Source organism: Salmo salar, chromosome ssa22, assembly GCF_905237065.1.
Source record: "Salmo salar chromosome ssa22, Ssal_v3.1, whole genome shotgun sequence".
Lineage (NCBI taxonomy): Eukaryota > Metazoa > Chordata > Actinopteri > Salmoniformes > Salmonidae > Salmo > Salmo salar.
Genome location: NC_059463.1, coordinates 2,440,055 through 2,465,962, shown reverse-complemented (window position 1 = coordinate 2,465,962; position 25,908 = coordinate 2,440,055). Strand labels below are relative to the sequence as shown.

At 44.7% G+C, this 25,908-nt stretch overlaps 1 protein-coding gene across 10 annotated transcripts in view; it reads left to right on the top strand.

Annotated features, from left to right (window-relative positions):
* LOC106582632 (chromodomain-helicase-DNA-binding protein 6) overlaps positions 1 to 14,740 on the top strand; it is a 112,602-nt gene extending 97,862 nt beyond the window's left edge. For 7 of the 10 annotated variants that reach the window (XM_014165874.2, XM_014165873.2, XM_014165875.2 and 4 more), the window contains 8 exons: positions 1,069 to 3,075; positions 4,867 to 5,018; positions 7,752 to 7,970; positions 8,113 to 8,652; positions 9,744 to 9,932; positions 10,219 to 10,362; positions 11,880 to 11,984; positions 12,183 to 14,740. In XM_014165874.2, the coding sequence (XP_014021349.1) occupies positions 1,069 to 3,075; positions 4,867 to 5,018; positions 7,752 to 7,970; positions 8,113 to 8,652; positions 9,744 to 9,932; positions 10,219 to 10,362; positions 11,880 to 11,984; positions 12,183 to 13,241 (4,415 nt within the window). In that variant the 3' untranslated portion in view covers positions 13,242 to 14,740. Of the gene's footprint in view, positions 1 to 1,068; positions 3,076 to 4,866; positions 5,019 to 7,751; positions 7,971 to 8,112; positions 8,653 to 9,743; positions 9,933 to 10,187; positions 10,363 to 11,879; positions 11,985 to 12,182 lie in introns of all 10 variants that reach the window. The other 3 variants (XR_001323356.2, XM_014165872.2, XM_014165876.2) reach the window with 3 other exon arrangements.
* Positions 14,741 to 25,908: the final 11,168 nt, after the last annotated feature.

The following is a 25,908-nucleotide window of genomic DNA, read 5'->3' as shown; positions in this document are numbered from 1 at the left end:
TCAGGAATCCTCCAGCCAGGATTTCTGGATAACCTCAGAATTTTTGGAAAGTTACCAGAATTTGCCACCCTAGGGAATGCCATAATGTACACTGAACAAAAATATAAACGCAAAATGTAAAGTGCTGGTCCAACATGTAAAGTGCTGAGGAGTATTTCTGTTTGTAATAAAAGTATTTTGTGGGGAACAACTCAATTCTGATTGGCTGGGACTGGTTCCCCAGTGGGTGGGCAAGCCCTGTTGGGTTCGCACTGCACAAAAAATTAAGCAAACTGAAAATTGGCTTTTTTAAACCTTTTATTTAACTAGGCAAGCCAGTTAAGAACAAATACTTATTTTACAATGACTGCCTATCCTGGCCAAACCCAAACCAGACGACGCAGGGCTAATTGTGCACCGCCCTATGGGACTCCCAATCACGGCCGGGTGTGATACAGCCTGGAATCGAATCAGGGTCTGTAGTGACCCCTTTAGCACTGAGATGCAATGCCTTAGACCACTGCACCACTCGGGCTGAAAGGGACCAATTTTCACGATAATTGTTCGGCCCAAATCTAGCATGGAAATATTGGATTTGTAGTGCTATGCTGATGTTGCCTCCCTTCCGTGGCACGTGTTGCTTGGCAACCACCCTGCACTTACCACTTGCTCCCTCTTTGACTAAAGCCAGTGAGAAACTTGCTTGCATACTTTTTGTGCTATGAAACTAAATAAATACTGCACTCTGAACCACAAAACGTATTTGCTATATTCAAAATAGTGTAGTTAGGCAAAGCAAGGAAAGTAATTACGTGATGTAGTTTTATTGGGATTTGCAGCTGTTGTTGGTTAGTAATGCGTCCTGCAACCTTCTAAAATGACTTACTCAACCTTTAACAATAGTCTCTGCCAAAGGAATGTGTCTTAAAGGGATAGTTCACTATTTAGCTTATTTTAGCTGTGCTTTGAAAAGCATGGTGGTAGATTTGACATGATTAGTATTATTTATACTGTAGTAGTGACATTGCAATGGTGTGATTTTAATTATACAGTTTATACGAAAGTAAGCCCTCTCCGTCTGTCTGTCAGGGCCTCTGGACCACAACCTGTTTGTGGAGCCCATCACAGAGGAGCGAGCAGCACGCACCCTCTACCGCATCGAGCTGCTGCGCAAGGTCAGGGAGCAGGTGCTGCGCCACCCACTGCTGGGCCCACGTCTGCAGCTGTGTCGGCCCAGCCTCTACCTGCCTGTGTGGTGGGAGTGTGGCAAGCACGACCGCGACCTCCTGATTGGAGCGGCCCGCCACGGCCTCAGCCGCACTGACTACTACATCCTCAACGACCCGCAGCTATCTTTCCTGGAGGCCCACCGCAACTACGTCCAGAAGGAGAATCACCAAGGCTACCAACCCAGTGTGCACCACGCAGGCATGGCCCCCTCACCGCACCACCACCCCTGCTGCATCTATGACACGGGCCTCGGCCAATGCCACTCTCCCCAGCCGCCGGAGTACGGTCCCCCAGCCATCCCCTCCTCGGCGATCCACTTCCATTCTCACCCGAACGTCCATGGTCACCCGCCAGAGATAGTGGGCACGGGCCCCGGGGGCAGCCTAGGTATGGTGTCTGGGCCAAGGGAGGGCTTCCTGGTTTGCCCCCCTCTGGATGAGTCATTGGAACTGGCATCACTGCAGCATGAGGGCCTGGCCTCAGATTCCCTCCATGGCAAGTCTGCCAAGGAGGCCTTCAACGGGTTCCCCTTCAACTCAGCTCAGGGCGGCCAGAGCATGCTCAACTCGTATGGTGTGCAGGGGGAGCTGACCAGCGAGCAGTCGGCCGACATGGACCCAATCATCTCAGGCAAGCTGCGCAGTGACGTGCTGGTGGGCTCCTCGGAAGAGAATGGCCTTATGGCCCCCTTGCTGGAGCTGGAACAGGAGCTGCAGGTGCCCTGGGAGAGCACGGACCACACAGGCACAGCAGACGTCGTGGGCATGTTCAACGAGGCTGACCCCATCCTGGGGGCACCAGCCCTTGATACAGAGTTCCTGGACACAGAGGAGCTGCCGGGAGACGGGGGAAGGGAGGATGGAGCAGGGGGAGTGCTTGACGACTGCCTAGGTATACCCTCATCCCGGAGCGACCCAGGGGAGCCGCTGCCCTCCAGTTTCATGCTGTTCAAGAACATTGACGTGAGCGAGGAGGAACCTGCTGCAGAGCACACAAACCTCTCCGCCAGCCCCCTTCCTTCCTACATCCCCCCTCCGCACCTGTCACTGTCCCATATGACCTTGCACCGCCACCACCACAACCAGGGTGATGTCGAGCAGCCAGAGGAGAAGTTGAGTGACTCGGACACTGTCGCCCACGTGCCCAGCCCCGACGAGGGGGAGGCAGAGAGGGATGTGTCCTTTAAGTTTGACAAAGAGGAGATGTCTGTGGACAGTCCGAGTCTGGTGGGGCTGGAGCAGGGCCTGGACACCTCATGTATACCATGCGAGGACACTCTCCAAGAGGAGCCCTGCTATGGGATGGGAATGGGCTCTCCAGTGGAGTCATGTCAGGTGGCTCTAGAGAGGCCAGGAGAAGAGACTTTAGAAAGGGACACGCCCTTAGGGCCAGTGGAGGAGGGGCTTCTAGAGGAGCAGGTTGAAGAACCCTTGGAGATATCGCCCATGGATTCCCAGGAGGAGGAACCAGTGGATGGGCCTCTGGAAGACTTCTGTAAAGACAAGGCACCAGAAGGACCATTCACAGGGCCGTTGGATCAGTATGACGTAGAACCAGAAGCGGCCTTCGAGGGGCCTGCCGAAGCAGAGAGCACTTTAAGCGAACACACACTCCCCACTGTTGATGCAACAGACACTCTGCCCCCATCCTCCTCAGTCCCCAGGCCCCAGCCTGAGCCACCACTGTCCCCAGGTGTGGCGGGAGTGGCACAGATCAAACTTGAGTTCCCTCTTGACCCAGAGAGCTCTGAGAGCCAATCAGACATACTGGAGCCTGACAGCACTGTCCTCACGCCCAAACTGGAGCAGACAGAGGTGCTGATGGAAGTGAAGGACAAGATCAAGGAGGAGAGGCCCCAAACTCCAGGTAATGAAGGTAGTTTTACATGCATCCAAAATAGTAATATGAGCTGGACAAAAATAAGGTTCTGTGCGTGTGTATGCGCACAGTACCAGTCAAAAGTTTGGATACACCTACTCATTCAAGGGTTTTTGTAATATTTTTTACTATTTTCTACATTGTAGAATAGTGTTGAAGATATCAAAACTATGAAATAACACATAAGGAATTATGTAGTAACCAAAAAAGTGTTAAACAAATCAAATGTATTTTAGTTTCTTCAAAGAATCTACCCTTTGCCTTGATGACAGCTTTGCACATTCTTGGCATTCTCTCAACCAGCATGGCTACCACAGCATTCTGCAGCGATACACCATCCCATCTGGTTTGCGCTTAGTGGGACTATCATTTGTTTTTCAACAGGACAATGACTCAGCACACCTCCAGGCTGTGTAAGGGCTTTTTGACCAAGAAGGAGAGTAATGAAGTGCTGCATCAATGACCTGGCCTCCACAATCACCCGACCTCAAACCAATTGAGATGGTTTGGGATGAGTTGGACTGCTAGGTTAAGGAAAAGCAGCCAACAAGTGCACAGCATATTCCAACTGTCTTGAAGGAGTTTCCACATTACTCTCCTTCTTGGTCAAAAAGCCCTTACACAGCCTGGAGGTGTACTGGGTCATTGTCCTGTTGAAAAACAAATGATAGTCCCACTAAGCGCAAACCAGATGGGATGGTGTATCGCTGCAGAATGCTGTGGTAGCCATGCTGGTTGTGTGTCTTGAATTCTAAACACCATCACACTACCACCTCCATGCTTCACGGTGGGAACCACATGTGCGTCTCAAAGAGATGCGGCGGTTGGAACCAAAAATATCAAATTTGTACTCATCATACCAAAGGACAGATTTCCACTTGTCTAATGTCCTTTGCTCATGTTTCTTGGCCGAAGCAAGTCTCTTCTTATTGGTGTCGTTTAGTAGAGATTTCTTTGCAGCAAATCGACCATGAAGGCCTAATTGGGCTGCAATCTGGGGTGCTGTTATTCTAATGAACATATCCTGTCCTGTGGCGGTCCTCATGAGAGCCAGTTTCATCATAGCGCTTTTTGGTTTTTGGGACTGCACTTGAAGAAACGTTCAAAGTTCTTGAAATGTTCTGCATTGACTGACCTTCATGTCTTAAAGTAATGATGGACTGTTTCTCTTTTGCTTATTTGAGCTGTTCTTGCCATAATATGGACTTAGTATTTAACCAAATAGGGTTATCTTCTGTATACCACCCCTACCTTGTCACAACACAAATGATGCTCAAACACGTTAAGAAGGAAAGAAATTCCACAAATTAACTTTTAACAAGGCACACCTGTTAATTGAAATGCATTCCAGGTGACTATCTCATGAAGCTGGTTGAGAGAATACCAAGAGTATGCAAATCTGTCATCAAGGCAAAGGGTGGCTGCTTTGAAGAATCTCAAATGTATTTTTATTTGTTTAACTTTTTTGGTTACTACATGATTCCATTTGTGTTATTTCATAGTTGATGTCTGCAATGTAGAAAATAGTAAAAATAAAGAGAACCCCTTGAATGAGTAGGCGTGTCCAGACTTTGACTGGTACTGTATGTATATGGGGAAAGCTCTAGGTAGCCTACAGCTGTTAAGATGGACTCATATAACAGAAATAAAATAGCTGTGGCTTTTGGTTTTAGCAGGCTTCAAACATGTAGCATTGAAAATGACCATTTTACCACCTTCTCTAGATGCCCTGTAGTTGAGATCTTGTGTTGTGCACTGAATCACTGTCTCTCTCCACAGCCTCTGTAGTTGACAGCTATGTGGAGGTGGCACAGTTTGCAGTCCCCATGTCCATGTGTGAGATGCCTGACAGTCTGCAGGATGCGCGGGAGCCCACCATCGCCCAGCTGCTTCAGGAAAAAGCCCTCTACTCCTTCTCCGAGTGGCCAAAGGTATGGTACATGGGGAGTTGACCTGCCAACTGCCTTGAAAAGTTTCCATTTCATGTTAGCCCAGGGGAATTGGTTGACACTATCAGATTAGGGTATAACAATTTCTCTCCCAAAATCAGATTTTCAAACATATTTCCATAACTTATGTTTAATTAAGACCAAAAGCTGAGACCCCTTCAAATTCGTAGATTTGGCTATTTCGGCCACACCGTTGTTGACAGGTGTATAAAATTGAGCACACAGCCACACAATCTCCATTGACAAACATTGGCAGTAGAATGGCCTTACAGAAGAATGGCACAGTCATCGGAAGCCACCTTTCCAACAAGTCAGTTTGTCAAATTTCTTCCCTGCTAGAGCCACACAAGCTCACAGAACCGGACCGCCGAGTGCTGAAGCGCGTAGCGTGTAAAAATGGTCTGTCCTGGGTTGCAACACTCACTAACGAGTTCCTAACTGCCTCTGGAAGCAACATCAGCACAAGAACTGTTCGTCGGGTGCTTCATGAAATGGGTTTCCATGGCCAAGCGCAATTCCATGCATCGGCTGGAGTGGTGTAAAGCTCACCGCCGTTAGACTCTGGAGCAGTTGAAAAGCATTCTCTGGAGTGATGACTCTCACTTCATCATCTGGCAGTCTGATGGATGAATCTGGGTTTGGTGGATGCCTGGAGAACGCAACCTGCCCAAATGTATAGTGCCAACTGTAAAGTTTGGTGGAGGAGGAATAATGGTCTGGGGCTGTTTTTCATGGTTTGGGCTAGGCCCCTTCGTTCCAGTGAAGGGAAATCTTAACGCTACATCATGCAATGACATTCTAGACAATTCTGTGCATCCAGCTTTGTGGCAACAGTTTAGGGAAGGCCCTTTCCTGTTTCAGCATGACAATGCCCCCTTGCCCAAACCAAGGTCCATACATAAATGGTTTGTCGAGATCCTTTGGGATGAATTGGAATGCCGACTGTGAGCCAGGCCTAATCACTCAACATCAGTTCCCGACCTAACTAATGCTTCCATTCAGCCACAAGAGCAAGTCCCTGCAGCAATGCTCCAACATCTAGTGGAAAGCCTTCCCAGAAGAGTGGAGGCTGTTATCCTGTTGGGGCTACAGGTTAGCAATGAACCCCGAGTCGGGATTGCTAACAAGGCTGGAAATTCAAAACATCAAAAATCTAATAATTTCACTTTCTCAAACCATCAACTATTTTACACAATTTAAAAGATAAACATCTCCTTAATCTAACCACATTGTTCGATTTTCAAAGAGGCTTTACGGCAAAAGCATAAAGTTAGATTATGTTAGGACAGTACATAGCCACAAAAGTACAAACATCCATTTTCAATTCAAGGTCAGGCGTCACCAAAAGCAGAAACCAGCTAGAATTATGCACTAACCTTTGTCAATCTCCATCAGATGACACTCCTAGGACATTATGTTATACAATACATGCATTTTTTGTTCCATCAAGTTCATATTTATATCCAAAAACAGCATTTTACAGTAGCGTGAAATTCAGATTTTTTTCTTCTCTGAAATGCTTCCGGTGAACATAACAAAATTACTATTCGACAACATTGGTAAATTATAATATTGTCATTCAAAGAATAATATATTATCATCTCGTAATTGCTACCGAATGGCCAGATCTCAAAATAACTTTACTGGGAAATCACATTTTGCAATAAACGGGGTGCTATGCTAAGAACAACAGGCTATGCTATACAGTTAGCATCATCTAAAATCGATAATAACATTGGAAATATCCCCTTACCTTTGATTATCTCCATCAGAAGGCAGGATCCCAGGTCCGGAAGGCATTCCAGGTCCGGAACAAATGTGGTTTCTTTTGACAAAGTTCATAATTTATGTCCAAATAACACCAAGTACTTAGCGTTCATTATGCTCCCACAAAACGTGGTTGGGGGGCTGGTAAAATCACGCCGAAAAGCTAAAAAAACCTAGTAAATAATCTATTTATGTTCGTTCAAACATGTCAAATGTTGTTTAGCATTAATCTTTTGGTCCATTTTTAACGTTAAACATCAGTAATATTTTCACACAACCTATCCTATGTCTAGATAAAAATGATGACAAACTCACGTTTCTCAGATTTATGCGCAGGCGCAAAAAAATGAAGTGATGACATGTCAACTTCCTTGGATTCTAATTTGCTCTCTGTTTATCATAGACGCTTCAAACAACTTTATAAAGATCGTTGACATCTAGTGGAAGCCGTAGGTGTTGCGAAATGAATCCTTTCTCACTATGGTATCTATAAAACAATGACACTAAATAGTACAGTCACAAAATTCACATTTTTTTAAATCTATTTTTCACAGGTTTTTGCCTGCAATATGAGTTTTGTTATACTTACAGACACCATTCAAACTGTTTTAGAAAATTCAGAGTGTTTTCTATCCGAATGTGTTAATAATATGCATATCCTAGCTTCTGAGTTGGTGTAGGAGGCAGTTAAAAATGGGCACATATTTTTTTCAAAATGTCTCAATACTGCCCCCGAGCCCCAACAGGTTATAACAGCAAAGTGGGGACCGCCTCCATGTTAATGCCCATGGTTTTGGAATGAGACGTTCGATGAGCATGTGTCCACATACCTATGATAATGTTGTGTACATTTTCACGATATAGCCAATTTTGACTTTGCAGCTAGGCCATATACTGGGAAACAGGGGAATAATGCGTGGGACTTTTTTGTGCTCCTTTGCGTTGCAGGATCGGGTGATCATCAACCGCCTGGACAGCATCTGTCACGCCATCTTGAAGGGGAAGTGGCCCTCTTCCAGTCAGCAGTATGACTCCCCTAGCTCTCTGGCAAACACCTGTGTGCCCAACATTGTGCACCAGAGGGCTGGCTTCATTTCAGCCAGGGTACAGCCATCCCAGAGCCTTAACTTCAACATCCCAGCCCCTCCTGTCACCCACCTTCCCAAGGTGACTAGCTCATGTTCATCTTCTGTCCCTTCATAACCATTGTTGTTGAAATCCTTCTTTTGTGACGTTTTTGTAGATATTCGCCAGTCTATTGTCGGTATTCATTCATGTTTTTCCGTTCTTCCATTTCCATCCTGTTCAGTACAAGTCAAGAGATGCCGGGGAATGCAGCCAGGGAGACTGGAGGTTGACATCCTTGCCTCTCTTGCAGGAGAGGCTGGTGGCGCCGCCCTATTTGCCTGAACTAAAGCGGGGTAGGCGTGCGTTTGAATACAAGGCAGAGGTGCTCAGTAAGCAGTGCCACACAGGGGAGAATATGCCTGTAACCGTGTCGAACAGAGGCGGGGCGCTGTTGCTCAACGGCTGGCAGGAGGCGGCCATGGACCTCTCCAAGGCCGGGGATCTGGGCATTGGGGGCGACGCGGCAGCCACTGTAGGCCACATGAGTCACCAGGTCCACCCCGGTGCCCGAAAACTGCCCGCCACGCAGGGTTCAGTGGGAAAGGACAAGGCCGGGATCCTGCAGGCAGGTCTCATCCACCCCGTCACCGGTCAAATTGTCAACGGCAACCTGAGGTGTGACGACGGAATCATGCGCCGGAGGAGAGGCAGACGGAGAAACGTGGAGGCGGTTGACATTGGGTCTGTCACGAGCAGAGGAATGCATGTGCAGGAAAAACAGGTTTGTCAAGTCAAAACTCTTTTTTGGTTTTGTGAACAGAATAAGAGCCAGCTTAATGGTGCTAGTTTTCTGCACCACCTGGTTTTGATGATAATTACTGTGGACCTGTCCCCCTACCAAGTTCAGGGGGAAGGACAATACAGTTGACTCTTGTGGTTTGGTGCTTGGAGGCAATTAATTTGCAATAAAGGTTGTACGATAGCGTATCACTAGTAATGTTGTCACGATACCAGGTTTAGTATCACGAAACTCAATACCATCACAATACTTGATACCAAAACGATACCATGGCAAAAAAGGCGTGTTAGCCATAGTCACAGACTGACATTTGATCCAGACAGATAAACTCAGCTATTGCGCTGTTCAATCGTTGGGCATCTTTTGAGTTTCGAAGTTTCACTTCTGACACCAATGTAATGAAACAGGTAGGGAATCCGGCACGAATCCTCAACATTCTTGCCGGTAACCCTGCGGAAATCGACTGTGCCACAAAAGCATGCTCCAGTGGCAGAGTCGATATCCGCGCTTATAAGTCAGGGTTGCTACAGTATCTTTGGACGCGAGACCATTGTGAATTCATTACGTTTTTGTTGACAACAAGCTTTGAAATCAGCATATTTTTTATATCACAAAGTAATAGGATTGTGAATTGATGTCAGTTCAGCTGTGACTTGCATAGAAAGTAATTCTACAAAGCTGGAAGCTACTGGTATCTTTTAGTTTCAAAATTATTCAAGTGTGTTAACCTCTGTGCAGCTTGAGTGGAAAGCTAACATGTTGCTGCCTAGACACTCTGCTCTAGCAATGAGTAAGTGGAGCAGGCATGAGGCACAGTACGCTTGTGTTATTTGGGACATCAGCTACAATGATAGACAGACTTGATCCTCTCAATCAGTATATGACGTGAGACACATTTGACAAAGTACTGAAAGTAACAAAAATTATAGTACCAAACAGTTTTTCATGTTCTAGTATCGAGAAAGTACAGAGTTTCGTTATACTGTGCAACACTAATCACAAGCACTTCATACTACAGTTGAGTTGGGAATCAAATACATCTATTTGTTTCCCTGTGTTTTTTTCCTCTACAGGGCAGGGTAGAAGTCACCAGCCATTCTGCAGTGTCGTCCACCTCCTCCCCACCAGAGCACCCCCCGGGAACCTCCACCCCCACCCTGTCAGAGGTGGTGGCCATCGACAGAGAGGCTGCCAACAATGGCTTGATGGAATGGCTGCGACAGAATCCCAACTGTAGCATGGAGGTGCCCACTTTCGCACCGGTGAGTTGATCCTCCATGCACATTCATCTTATCCATTCTTCAAATTCCCTTTACTTTTGTGAAATCCCAGTTGGAGGATTCCCTGTCCGTTGGAGGATTCCTGGAATCAAGAGGGAATAAGCAGGAGGAAACTGGGATTTCTGAAAAACTTGTGAACTTTGAGAACGTTTCTATTACGAGGGTTCAACTCACCAGCTGTTTTTATAGTAAGGTTTTATAGTAAGTTTTAAAGTAAGTGAATATCATTTGGAGTAGTGTGCTTTTCTTGCCAAATCTGGGGTTTCAGTCTCCTGGCTCAGCGATTCTGCACAGCTTTGTGGAGCGGCCCAAGCAGCGGCGGCATCGCTGTAAAGACCCCACCAAGCTGGATGTCAACTCCCTAACAGGGGAGGAGAGGGTGCCAGTGGTTCACAGGAGCACTGGCCGCAGGGTAACTATTTTGACTCAAACGCACACACCGAACACTGATGCACAAGCACGCATAACATCACTGACATTAACCATGTTTCCATCCCACCATTTTTATGAGAGTACTGTACCTGATGGAAACAGCAAATTGTGGGGAAACTTTTCTATTTTTTGTAAACAAAATGCGTTCGATTGGTGGATAATGTTTTGGGTTGGTGAAATAGATACAGTACCAGTCAAAAGTTTGGACACGCCTACTCATTCAAGGGTTTTTCCTTTATTTTGACTATTTTCTACATTGTAGAATAATAGTGAAGACATCCAAACTATGAAATAACACATATGGAATCATGTAGTAACCAAAAAAGTGTTAAACAAATGAAAATATATTTTCGATTTTTCAAAGTAGCCACCCTTTGCATTGATGACAGCTTTACACACTTTTGGTATTTCTCTCAACCATCTTCACTTGGAATGCTTTTCCAACAGTCTTGAAGGAGTTCCCACATATGCTGAGCACTTGGCTTCTTTTCCTTCACTCTGCAGTCCACCTCATCCCAAACCATCTCAATTGGGTTGAGGTCGGGTGATTGTGCATGCCAGGTCATCTGATGCAGCACTCCATCACTCTCCTCCTTGGTCAATTAGCCCTTACACAGCCTGGAGGTGTGTAGGGACATTGTCCTGTTGAAAAACAAATGATAGTCCCACTAAGCGGAAACCAGATGAGATGGTGTATCGCTGCAGAATGCTGTGGTAGCCATGCTGGTTAACTGTGCCTTGAATTCTAAACTAATCACTGATGGTGTTACCAGCAAAGCACCATCACACCTCCTCTTCCATGCTTCATGGTGGGAACCACACATGTGGAGTTCACGTACTCTACGTCAGAAAGACACTGTGGTTGGAACCAAAAATCTCAAATTTGGACTCATCAGACCAAAGGACATTTCCACCGATCTAATGTACATTGCTCGTGTTTCTTGGCCCAAGCAAGTCTCTTCTTATTATTGGTGTCCTTTAGTAGTGGTTTCTTTGCAGCAATTCGACCATGAATGCCAGTTGACAAATAAATATCTCGTTATTATCAATAACGTCACCTACTGTACCCTGTCTGTGAGTTGTTGTCTACACCATGCCCGAGTGGGTATTTGCTGTTTATCCCAATCATTTTTGTAACAAAAGCATTGAGAGGTAAAAATGGGATGGAAGTTATATTTTTTTTTTATTGGGTAAATGAAAAGTTATTCGACAGTGTTTTTTATTTGTACTTAAAAATACAATATTCGCTTAAATCTTTCGCAAAATGTTTTTAAACCTAGCTACTGGCATTTCTTTGCCTGTGGTTAACAGGTGAATGAAGATGCTTCTCCCCACCCAACTGTGCTCCTTCACATTGATTGAATACGCTTCTTTAATAAGACAGCCTAACAAAATGTGCATTAAATGTAATGTTTGCCTGAATTATAGACAAATGCATAATTGATGCTATGTGTGTGTACAAGAACTCATTGAGGGCTGTATTCTTCTGTGCTGTAGCTTGGGGGTGCTATGGCTCCAGCAATCAAGGAGCTTTCACGATGGCTGGATGCAAATACTGAGTACTGCGTAGCACCTGACTGGGCAGATGTAGTGAAACACTCTGTGAGTAGCATGGCATTTTCACTCTCTCATATCCACATAAATGCCCCATCAAATAGTTTCATTAGAATGCTTCCATTTTTAATTAGGCATTTACTCATCTTGAATAGTGCAGTTGTCAGAAACTACTGCCTCACAGATTACAGATGTCCTTCAAATCCATCCCTGCATTTTCCTTAAGCTAATGCCTTGTGTTTCCAGGGCTTTCTTCCCGAGGGCAAGTTCACCCGCATCCTCACTGAGCCCGTGTGCCGCGAGCAGGGGCCCCGCCGCCGGGGCCGTCGTCCCCGCAGCGAGATGCCCAAGCCCCTCCTCTCCGAGTCTCCCATGGGCCCGCTCTGTATGAACGGCGGCCTGATTGGCAGCATGGACCTGGTCAGCCTCCAGAACCTCCGCAATGTCCAGGGCATCCCACTCACAGGCTTGATGAGATTCCCCCATGGCTTTGCTGTGTCCGCCGGCGAAGACGCAAAGAATGGTCTGAGCATGCTGCCTATGATGCTCCACGGCATACATGGCGCCCCCCACATGTTCAGCGTTCAGGGGCTGATGGGGTTGCCGCCCACCTGCTCTGCTTCCACCTCCTCCTCCACGGCTGCAGTTACCACCACTGCGGCCTCCTCCTCAGCGGCCAGTAGCCCCTCTCGAGGCCCCGGCCAGGCATCTTCAAGCACAGGGGCTGAGGGCTCCGGCATTCAGTCTGGCACAGAGAGAAAGAGGGAGGAAAAGCAGCAAGGCGCGATGGGCAGCCACAGCATTGCGGCCATCACCACCACCACAGCGACCAGCAGCAGCAGTGGCAGCCACCAGGCCTTCAACCCTTTCCTCATTCCAGGGATGTCCCATGGACTGCTGTACCCTCACATGTTCCTCCCGCACGGGGGCGTCATGGCGCTGCCAGGCATGCCGCCTGCAGACTCCTCCAGCAGCCCAAAGACGAAGAAGAAAAGAACAAGGGAGGAAGGGGTGGTGGTGGTGGTGGAGGCAGGCAGCCACAGCCACTTACAGACGGATAGTGGGCCTCCGAAAAAACACAGTGATGGCCAGACTGGGGAGAGCACTGCTGACCAGGCAAGGCCGGAGGACAGGGAGCAGATGGAGGACAACATTCAGGAGGAGGGCACGGGACACGACACCTATGATCCTCCAGAGGTAAACCCCAAGAAGAGCGTTGAAGAGGAGAGTGGAACGATGGAGATTAGCTTGATGGAGGAGGAAAAACTGCCTGAGGAGGAGAGCGTGTCAAGGGGGGCAGAGTAGACTTCACAATATACTTATTCTCCCACCTCTTTCTTACTGTGCAACAGTTTTAAGTTTGTGGTGTGTAAGTACCTTCATTTTCATGTAAATACTTTTATCCACTTATTTTTTTATAGCTTTGCCCTGTAGCAGATTTGTGATTATCTTATACTATATATCCCCACACATGCTCCATTCAAGAACTTCATGCAAGAGATGCAAACACACGTGCATGCAAACACTCACTTGTGAAGGGAGGAATTACTCAACGATGTTACATGGTTATAACAATTCAAGCATCCTTGACGGTCTGCTACATCATTTAGATGCCTGGTATGTCCTGGTTGCAAAAAGGTAAAGCCGGGAGCCTTTTTGACTGAAGAGGGTAAAGATTGTGGGTTGTGTTCATTAGGGCATGCAATGGAGAACATTGTCAAACGGTTTCAATGGAAAATGAAAATGTGTTTCTTATCAAGAAGTCCCACCCTTTTTCAGTCATTTTTTTTTTATCCATTTGGTGCCTAATGATCACAGCCAAGAACGATGTAGCCGTCTAGTGATTACTGTCCCCTCAGTTTCCTTGATGGTGTTAAGGAATGTGAATATCCAATTTAAAGTTGTTTAATGTCCCGAAAGCCTAAAACTAATAGCAATTTTATTTGAAGGTCCTTTAAAATGTGTTGAATATAATACTTTTTATATCAATGCATGCAAAGTAACTTGCAGTCCCAAGTTTGAGTAGTAGCATAACTGCTGCTAAGAAGTTCTCAATAGGACAGCTTTTGTCCATCCCTATATTGTTTGCCTTGTTACTGCTATGTACATTTTTTTTTAAAGGAAAATAGACAAACAAAAGTGTTTTATAACAGATTTAGAGTAAACAATGATGCTACTAATACCAATCTAGAGAACACATTCAGTAAGACAGCTACTCAAAAAAAAAAAGGCAAAGACTAATCCTGAGTTTTGATAATGCTTTAAAATATATCATCTCACAAAGTCACTTTGGGACGTGATCAGCTGTGTCAGTGTTGGAGCAGTGAAGAGGTACCATTGACAAGTCTGTCACAGAGAGCTCTGTTGAGAGCGCCAGTGCCTCACCGGTGAGGGACAAGCACACAGAGGGTACTTCACTAAGGGAGTGGGGTGGTGGGGGATGTGCACAATATAAAAATAATATGTCCATTCCCATCCGCCTTTCCAGTGTTAGGGAAAAGTTAGTCGTTTGATCAGAGATACTGTATGTAAAGCAGTGGCAGAGTGCCTCGTTGTTTTAAAGGCTTCGTGGTCTCCTTTTCTTCCCTTAGAAGCATTTTAAACTCCTGTAGACTAGGTCATACTCAGAATGTTAAAAAATGTAAATCTATTTAGCTGTATATTGCTGTTCCTTTTGTTTACATGCACACCACATTTTTTGTTTTCTCCGTTATGTCCCTTGACATTGGGGGGGAAATGGCAAAATCAGTACCAGTGTATATTGTATTTAACATAATGTACTACACTAAATGGATGCAAAAGCTGATTTTTATTCTCAATTTTACAACAGGGTCTGTTTTTTGGGGTATATGTTTTAGACTTAGCTTCTAAGCGTAACAACTTGACTTCTCTTTTTGGTTGTGAAAAAATAGTTTTCATATTAGAAAAGTGTCCGTTTGGTGAATGTTTACCTGTATTCTGTCTATTAAGCTTTTATTTGTGTATGTGTACATGCATGCGCACACTTGCACAACCTGTCCCATGGGTGACATTTTGTTCGAGAGCTGTATTTCTATCTCTTGCTCTAGTGTCATCTTTCTTTGTTGGAAGACATGTTATTATTGCCTTGTCACAACTTGTGACTATATAATTCATTTGTTTTGCCAAACTTTCACCAAATATGACATTTTTCTTTAAACTTAGTTGATTATATTAAAAGTAAAATGCCTTATTTAGCTAGTGTTTTATATATATATATACATACTGCTCAAAAAAATAAAGGGAACACTAAAATAACACATCCTAGATCTGAATGAATGAAATAATCTTATTAAATACTTTTTTGTTTACATAGTTGAATGTGCTGACAACAAAATCACACAAAAATAATCAATGGTAATCCAATTTATCAACCCATGGAGGTCTGGATTTGGAGTCACACTCAAAATTAAAGTGGAAAACCACACTACATGCTGATCCAACTTTGATGTAATGTCCTTTAAAACAAGTCAAAATGAGGCTCAGTAGTGTGTGTGTGGCCTCCACATGCCTGTATGACCTCCCTACAATGCCTGGGCATGCTCCTGATGAGGTGGCGGATGGTCTCCTGAGGGATCTCCTCCCAGACCTGGACTAAAGCATCCGCCAACTCCTGGACAGTCTGTGGTGCAACGTGGCGTTGGTGGATGGAGCGAGACATGATGTCCCAGATGTGCTCAATTGGATTCAGGTCTGGGGAACGGGCGGGCCAGTCCATAGCATCAATGCCTTCCTCTTGCAGGAACTGCTGACACACTCCAGCCACATGAGGTCTAGCATTGTCTTGCATTAGAAGGAACCCAGGGCCAACCTCACCAGCATATGGTTTCACAAGGGGTCTGAGGATCTCATCTCGGTACCTAATGGCAGTCAGGCTACCTCTGGCGAGCACATGGAGGGCTGTGCGGCCCCCCAAAGAAATGCCACCCCACACCATGACTGACCCACCGCCAAACCAGTCATGCTGGAGGAGGTTGCAGGCAGCAGAACGTTCTCCACGGCGTCTCCAGACTCTGTCACGTCTGTCACATGTGCTCAGTGTGAACCTGCTTTCATCTGTGAAGAGCACAGGGCGCCAGTGGCGAATTTTCCAATCTTGGTGTTCTCTGGAAAATGCCAAACATCCTGCACAGTGTTGGGCTGTAAGCACAACCCCCACCTGTGGACGTCGGGCCCTCATACCACCCTCATGGAGTCTGTTTCTGACCGTTTGAGCAGACACATGCACATTTGTGGCCTGATGGAGGTCATTTTGCAGGGCTCTGGCAGTGCTCCTCCTTGGACAAAGGCGGAGGTAGTGGTCCTGCTGCTGGGTTGTTGCCCTCCTACGGCCTCCTCCACGTCTCCTGATGTACTGGCCTGTCTCCTGGTAGCACCTCCATGCTCTGGACACTACGCTGACAGACACAGCAAACCTTTTTGCCACAGCTCGCATTGATGTGCCATCCTGGATAAGCTGCACTACCTGAGCCACTTGTGTGGGTTGTAGACTCCGTCTCATGCTACCACTAGAGTGAAAGCACCGCCAGCACTCAAAAGTGACCAAAACATCAGCCAGGAAGCATAGGAACTGAGAAGTAGTCTGTGGTCACCACCTGCAGAACCACTCCTTTATTGGGGGTGTCTTGCTAATTGCCAATAATTTCCACCTGTTGTCTATTCCATTTGCACAACAGCATGTGAAATTTGTCAATCAGTGTTGCTTCCTCAGTGGACAGTTTGATTTCACAGAAGTGTGATTGACTTGGAGTTACATTGTGTTGTTTAAGTGTTCCCTTTATTTGTTTCAGCAGTATATATATAGATAGATGTTTTGTTACATCTCTATATTGGAAGTTATATATCAAAAGTATTTTGTTTAGTTTGTTTTAAATGCCCCTTCAGTTGTATGCATACATACCTTGGTAATGTGCAAAACCAGCATTTGGACATTTGCTGGTGTCAGTCACTGCTGTGATAGAAGATAATCTTTCAAACTTATCTTTATGGTCCAATTCACTTTCTCCATGAAGTAACTCAAACAATCTTCCAAAGCTCAATGGAGAACAATGAATTATTACTTTTTTCTCATCAGTGCCTCTGAGATTTGGTTTGATATTTTTTCCATTTTGTCAAACTTCCGATGATTTACATAATTTATTACATCTAGGCTGAAGCGCTAGTGCAGAAACATCCCTGAACCTATTCCAATCTTATCTAATGTAATCAATGTGAAGGGTGCCATGCAATTCCTGATTGGTCATGTTTGAGGGTCCCCTTGTTTCACTCAAACAACAAGCTTTTCACATGCTTATATTCACTTAACAGGCTTTCAGTTTTCGTAAAGACATCAACGGTGCACGGTATGTATACAACTGAAGTGGATGTGATGTTAAAACCAATGCTCATCCAATTGTAGACCTATTCTGCATGTTGGATCCAATATTCCACTACCATTGGCTGAGTAATGTGTCTTCAGATAGACAACCTGTTTTTGGGAATATAAAGTAGATTATTAGATCTCAAGACACCAGCCCACACCAATTTTCTATTACTTTGCTTGTATGTGAAAACTTGAAAAACAACTAATTGGTGCAGTATGTAACTACAGTTGAAGGTCAATTAATATTTATTCAGTCTTCATGTCATGAAATCATTTTACTGTGTTTTCTTTTCATTTAGTCTTTGGTAATTTATGGAACGGTCAGATTGATTTCAAATCATGTATCTCATATGTATTTATTGTACAAGTCTTGTCTAAGCGTTTTCATGTTTATGCCTGGTGTGTAACGTTAAAGGGTTCAGAGGGACAACAGTCACGCTTCTAAGGCTTGCTGGCTCTTTTCACATTTTAGAATGTTTGTTGTATCTTTTTTGCTATCGCCTGTGGCAAGAATAGTTTAAAATACATACATGTTATAACTTTTCCTGAAAAAGTGTAACGCACTTAACATGTGCCATAGATTGTGGGCCATTGGGATGTGGTCAATTGTATCTGTGTGAACTTTGGACTGAATTGTACTGTAACCTATTTCTGCAGTCAGGCCAGACACTAGGCGCCAGGCCCTATTCATCAATTCTGTTACGTATTTGCATGTCAGAGGAAAGATGCAGGCTCTGGCTTTCCAATGCCATGCTATGTGTGTTGTGATTGCATGCCTGGACATGCTGGTTATATAGGCCCTGAAAATTGCCACAATCCAAGTTGCAGAGATGGCAGACCACTGTGTGTGTGTGCGTGTGCGTGTGCGTGCATGCTTCAAGTTTCTGTTCAACAGCTGCTTGCATAAGGACCATTGACAGATTAGGACCTTCGTTTTCAGCTCATACAGTGTTCACTAAATGGGTTTACTGTAAAGCTACATTGAACGAAGTGCACCGTGGGTGGGAACATCATGTTTCAAAAGAAAAGTACTGGCTGACGTAAGCTACATTAACAGAGTTGTGGATAAAAAATTATTGTTGAACTAGCTCCAATATTCCCTTGTGGACCAATCACATAACTCAGAACATGGTATGTGATCTTTTATTGTACAATAAAAGATGACTTTCAACTTTCATCAAGTGAAGGGGTATTCATTTCTCAACATACTGCTAGCAGAAGCTAGTTTAAGCGAGAAGCTCGGGAGTAGGCATTGCCCATATGATCAACCATCTGCTAGCTAAACCAGAGTTAAACCAGAGAGAAAGTCGATGCAAGAGGTTTTACTCAGTCCAAAATCTGTCCACAAAAATAAGCTGACGTGAGGAATTTTTCTTTGGTGGTCGGTGTTGAATTTGGTGATTAAAAAAAAATGTAATGGCTAATTTGCCATGTGAGGCTTATTTTATCAAATGGAAGTTTCATAATGGTTAGATTACTAATGCACTGATATGTGGACACAAGTGGCATTTTGGCAACAACATTTTAGTTGTGCCTGTAATCAGAGAGAAATCAGGGATGGGCACCTTTGGGTGTGGGAGCCAAAAAATCTGGACTCATCATGGGGGGGGGGGGGGCACAGTGGCTTGCAGGTTTGCGTACCTACATCCATACCCACACATGTAGTCAGAGCCGGCCCTAGCCTTTTGGGGGCCCTAAGTGAAATTTGCTTTCACTCACCTTGCGAGCAAAAGATTTTAGCAGTCCCCATCTTGGCAGCGGAGGGTTATTTTGAGTTAATTTCCTGCAATTCTACAAATTTTTCCATAGGATGGAGAGAAATGTTTTGAAGTTTATCTGAGTGAGCATTACTAACTAAATCAATGGGGCCCCCAGTCGGTAATTCGACAATAATAACGACAAGTTTACATATCTTGCCGCTATACTAATTTACCAATCAAAACAATTTGGAAATTGATAGAGGACTCATCATGGCTATAAACTGGTGAGGTCCAAAAATATGGGGGGAAAAATTCCAAGGAAAAAATCTGACAACTGCAAGAATATTTGCCTAATTTCAGACTGATACCAGGTCAAATATCACGATACCGAGCGGTCTCGTGATACCACGGGGTTTGCACCGCCGAAGGACACCTGTTTCCGTTTTCTATGTTCTGCCTGTGCGCTGCACATAAACCTGTCCCTGATTTTCACACCTGTACTCAATACAACACATCTAACACACCTCACAGCAAAACATTTCAGTGGCCAGCCTCTTTATGGAGGAGAGAAAATGTTTTAAAGTTAATTTCCTGTAATTCAAAAAGAAAAAAGTATATTGTTGTAGTTTTAAAGGCCCAGTGCAATCAGAAACCAAATGTATCTGTGTTTTTATATATACACTGCTCAAAAAAATAAAGGGAACACTAAAATAACACATCCTAGATCTGAATGAATGAAATAATCTTATTAAATACTTTTTTCTTTACATAGTTGAATGTGCTGACAACAAAATCACACAAAAATAATCAATGGAAATCCAATTTATCAACCCATGGAGGTCTGGATTTGGAGTCACACTCAAAATTAAAGTGGAAAACCACACTACAGGCTGATCCAACTTTGATGTAATGTCCTTAAAACAAGTCAAAATGAGGCTCAGTAGTGTGTGTGGCCTCCCTACAACGCCTGGGCATGCTCCTGATGAGGTGGCGGATGGTCTCCTGAGGGATCTCCTCCCAGACCTGGACTAAAGCATCCGCCAACTCCTGGACAGTCTGTGGTGCAACGTGGCGTTGGTGGATGGAGCGAGACATGATGTCCCAGATGTGCTCAATTGGATTCAGGTCTGGGGAACGGGCGGGCCAGTCCATAGCATCAATGCCTTCCTCTTGCAGGAACTGCTGACACACTCCAGCCACATGAGGTCTAGCATTGTCTTGCATTAGAAGGAACCCAGGGCCAACCTCACCAGCATATGGTCTCACAAGGGGTCTGAGGATCTCATCTCGGTACCTAATGGCAGTCAGGCTACCTCTGTCGAACACATGGAGGGCTGTGCGGCCCCCCAAAGAAATGCCACCCCACACCATGACTGACCCACTGCCAAACCGGTCATGCTGGAGGATGTTGCAGGCAGCAGAACGTTCTCCACGGCGTCTCCAGACTGTCACGTCTGTGACGTGCTCAGTGTGAACCTGCTTTCATCTGAAGAGCACAGGGCGCCAGTGGCGAATTTGCCAATCTTGGTGTTCTCTGGCAAATGCCAAACGTCCTGCACGGTGTTGGGCTGTAAGCACAACCCCCATCTGTGGACGTCGGGCCCTCATACCACCCTCATGGAGTCTGTTTCTGACCGTTTGAGCAGACACATGCACATTTGTGGCCTGCTGGAGGTAATTTTGCAGGGCTCTGGCAGTGCTCCTCCTGCTCCTCCTTGCACAAAGGCGGAGGTAGCGGTCCTGCTGCTGGGTTTAATTAGCGAAGCTGTTCCTGAACTAGGGGTCGCGGCAACATGAGTCGCAGGAGAATTTACAAAATCCTGAAAAAAATGTATACAAAAAATATAATATTGGCTTTATCTCAATCGTTATGTGGTTAACCTTAAAAATCTAAATGATAGTTATTCAAATCTGAAAGATCAAATTCAACCAGCCATACACTTAGATCACGGGAAAAGGCGTCACTTGACCGTTGCACTGGAATCATTCCCACGGTGAATGGCTAGGCCCGCTACGTTATGAAGCATATAGCCTATAGCAGAGATAGATATTACCAGCTGTAATTGATATGGTGAAAACAATGTGTGGGGAGGAAGAGGCACAGAAACTCACATCAATAACCTTTGTCAGATAACACTGTTAAACTGATTTATGCTATTGCTAGCAATCAAAAGGAAACTGACTGAAGGACTCAAACTTCCCAGCTTATGCTCTCCAAATGGACCTTAGCTGTGAGGGCCGAGATGCCCGTGCATTGACTTTTATTTGCTATACAGTGCGTTCGGAAAGTATTCAGACCCCTTCCATTTATGCACATTTTCTTACATTACAGCCTTATTCTCAAATTGATTAAATAAAAAACACAAGGCGAAAACTGAAATGAAAAACATACCATAATATATATATATATATATATATATATATATATATACACACACAGTACAAGCCAAAAGATTGGACACATACAGTTGAAGTCGGAAGTTTACATACACTTAGGTTGGAGTCATTAAAACTCGTTTTTCAACCACTCCACACATTTCTTGTTAACAAACTATAGTTTTAGCAAGTCGGTTAGGACATCTACTTTGTGCATGACATGTAATTTTTCCAACAATTGTTTACAGACAGATTTCACTTATAATTAATTCACTATCACAATTCCAGTGGGTCAGAAGTTTACATACTGTACACTAAATTGACTGTGCCTTTAAACAGCTTGGAAAATCCCAGAAAATGATGTCATGGCTTTAGAAGCTTCTGATAGGATTATTGACATCATTTGAGTCAATTGGAGGTGTACCTGTGGATGTATTTCAAGGCCTACCTTCAAACTCAGTGCCTCTCTACTTGACATCATGGGAAATCAAAAGAAATCAGCCAAGACCTCAGAAAAAAATTGTAGACCTCCACAAGTCTGGTTCATCCTTGGGAGCAATTTCCAAATGCCTGAAGGTTCATCTGTACAAACAATAGTACGCAAGTATAAACACCATGGGACCACGCAGCCGTCATACTGCTCAGGAAGGAGACGCGTTCTGTCTCCTTGAGATGAACGTACTTTGGTGCGAAAAGTGCAAATCAATCGCAGAACAGCAGCAAAGGACCTTGTGAAGATGTTGGAGGAAATGGTACAAATATATCTATATCCACAGTAAACCGAGTCCTATATCGACATAACCTGAAAGGCCGCTCAAGGAAGAAGCCACTGATCCAAAACCGCCATTAAAAAAGCCAGACTACGGTTTTCAACTGCACATGGGACAAAGATCGTACTTTTTGGATTAAATGTCCTCTGGTCTGATGAAATGAAAATAGAACTGTTTGGTCATAATGACCATTGTTATGTTTGGAGGAAAAAGGGGGGATGCTTGCAAGCTGAAGAACACCATCCCAACCGTGAAGCACGGGTGTGGCAGCAGCATGTTGTGGGGGTGCTTTGCTGCAGGAGGGACTGGTGCACTTCATAAAATAGATGGCATCATGAGGGAGGAAAATTATGTGGATATATTGAAGCAACATCTCAAGACATCAGTCAGGAAGTGAAATGGATCTTCCAAATGGACAATGACCCCAAGCATACTTCCAAAGTTGTGGCAAAATGGCTTAAGGACAACAAAGTCAAGGTATTTGAGTGGCCATCACAAAGCCCTGACCTCAACCCTATAAAAGATTTGTGAGCAGAACTGAAAAAGCGTGTGCGAGCAAGGAGCCCTACAAACCTGAAAGGGCCAAAATTCACCCAACTTATTGTGGAAGGCTACCCAACACGTTTGACCCAAGTTAAACAATTTAAAGGCAATGCTACCAAATACTAATTGAATGTATGGAAACTTCTGACCCACTGGGAATGGGATGAAAGAAATAAAAATATATTTGAGATTTTTCAAAGTAGCCACCCTTTGCCGTGATGACAGCTTAACACACTTGGTATTCTCTCAAACAGCTTCATAAGGTAGTCATCTGGAATGCATTTCAATTAAGTGTGCCTTGTTAGTTTGTGGAATTTCCTTCCTTCCTTCCTTAATGCATTTAAGCCAATCAGTTGTGTTGTGGTATATTTTATTTAACTAGGCAAGTCAGTTAAGAACAATTTCTTATTTACAATGTCACCCTAGGAACAGTGGGTTAACTGCCTTGTGCAGGGGCAGAATGACCGATTTTTACCTCATCAGCTCGGGGATTCGATCCATCTTTCGGTTACTGGCCCAACGGTATTCAGAAGATAGCCCTATTTGGTAAAAGACATGAAGGTCAGTCAATGTGGAAAATGTCAAGGACTTTGAAAGTTTCTTCAAGTGCAGTCGCAAAAACCATCAAGAACTATGATGAAACTGGCCCACCACAGGAAGACCCAGAGTTACTGCTGCTGAAGAGGATAAGTTCATTAGAGTAACCAGTCTCAGAAATTGCAGCCCAAATAAATGCTTCACAGAGTTCAAGTAAGACACATCTCAACATTATCTGTTCAGAGGAGACTGCGTGAATCAGGCCTTCATGCTGCAAAGAAACCACTACTAAAGGACACCAGTAACAAGAAGACTTGCTTTTGCCAAGAAACACGAGCAATCAACATTAGACCGGTGGAAGTCCGTCCTTTAGTCAAAATTTGAGATTTTTGCTTCCAAACGCCATGTCCTTTTCAGACGCAGAGTAGGTAAGCGGATGATCTCCGCATGTGTGGTTCCCACCGTGAAGCAGGAGGAGATGTGATGGTGTGGGGTTGCTTGCTGGTGACACTGTCAGTGATTTATTTAGAATTCAAGGCACACTTGCATTCTGCAGCGATACGCCATCCCATCTGGTTTGTGATTAGTGGGACTATCATTTGTTTTCAACAGGACAATGACCCAACACACCTCCAGGCTGTGTAAGGGCTATTTGACCAAGGAGGAGGGTGATGGAGTGCTGCATCAGATGACCTGGCCTCAACACCCGACCTCAACCCAACTGAGATAGTTTGGGTTGAGTTGGACTGCAGAGTGAAGGAAAAGCAGCCAACAAGTGCTCGGTATATGTGGGAACTCCTTCAAGGCTGTTGGTAAAGCATTCCAGGTGAAGCTGGTTGAGAGAATGCCAAGAGTATGCAAAGCTGTCATCAAGGCAAAGGGTGGCTACTTTGAAGAATCTAAAATATATATTGTGATTTGTTTCACACTTTATTTTGGTTACTGTGTGACTCAATATGTTATTTCATAGTTTTACATTTACATTTTAGTCATTTAGCAGACGCTGTTATCCAGAGCGACTTACAGTAGTGAATGCATACATTCTTTACTCCGTACTGGTCCTCCGTGGGAATCGAACCCACAACCCTGGCGTTGCAAACACCATGCTCTACCAACTGAGTCACACGGGACACAGTTGGTGTCTTAACTATTATTCTACAATGTAGAAAATAGTCAAAATAAAGATAAACCCTTGAATGAGTAGGTGTTTCCAAACGTTTGACTGGTACAGTACATCACCAGTATATGTATTTATTATGGATCAAAAGCAGCAGCTACTTTTCCTTATACATTTAAAACGTTACAGTACATTCACAGATTTCACAACACACTGTGTGCCCTCAGGCCCCTACTCCACCACTACCACATATCTACAGTACTAAATCCATGTGTATGTATCGTGTGTGTGCGTGCATGTGTCTGTGCCAATGTTTGTTGCTTCACAGTCCCCGCTGCTCCATGAGGCATTTTTTTTCTTCTGTTTTTTTAAAATCTAATTTTACTGCTTGCATCAGTTACTTGATGTGAACACAGTTCCATGTAGTCATGGCTCTATGTGTGCCTCCCGTAGTCTTTTCTGGACTTGGGGACTGTGAAGAGATCTCTTGTGGCATGTCTTGTGGGGTATGCATGGGTGTCCGAGCTGTGTGCCAGTAGTTTAGACAGACAGCTCGGTGCGTTCAACATGTCAATACCTCTCATAAATAAAAGTAGTGATGAAGTCAATCTCTCCTCCACTTTCAGCCAGGAGAGATTGACATGCATATTATTAATATTAGCTCTCTGTGTACATCCAAGGGCCAGCCGTGCTGCCCTGTTGTGAGCCAATTGCAAATTTCATATGTCCTTTTTCGTGGCACCAAACCACACAACTGAACAGTAGTCAATGTGTGAAAAAACTAGGGCTTGTAGGGACCTGCCTTGTTGATAGTGTTGTTAAGGAGGCAGAGCATCGCTTTATTATAGACAGACTTCTCCCCATCTTAGCTACTACCAGCTGGCTGGTGTGTTTACGGACATATTCAATCAATCCCTATCCCAGTCTGCTTTTCCCACATGCTTCAAGAGGGCCACCATTGTTCCTGTTCGCAAAAAAGCTAAGGTAACTGAGCTAAATGACTATCGCCCCGTAGCACTCACTTCCATCATCATGTAGTGCTTTGAGAGACTAGTCAAGGATCATATCACCTCCACCCTACCTGATACCCTAGACCCACTACCGCCCCAATAGGTCCACAGACGACGCAATCACACTGCACACTGCCCTAACCCATCTGGACAAGAGAAATACCTATGTAAGAATGCTGTTCATCGACTACAGCTCAACATTTAATACCATAGTACACTCCAAACTCGTCATTAAGCTCGAGACCCTGGGTCTCGACCCTGCCCTGTGCAACTGGGTCCTGGACTTTCTGACGACGCCCCCAGGTGGCGAGGGTAGGAAACATCTCCACCCCGCTGATCCTCAACACTAGGGCCCCATAAGGGTGCATTCTCAGCACTCTCCTGTACTCCCTGTTCACCCATGACTGCGTGGCCATGCACGCCTCCAACTCAATCATCAAGTTTGCAGACGACACTACAGTGGTAGGCTTCATTACCAACAACGACGAGATGGCCTACAAGTTGGAGGTGAGTGCCGTCTGTGTGGTGTCAGGAAAATA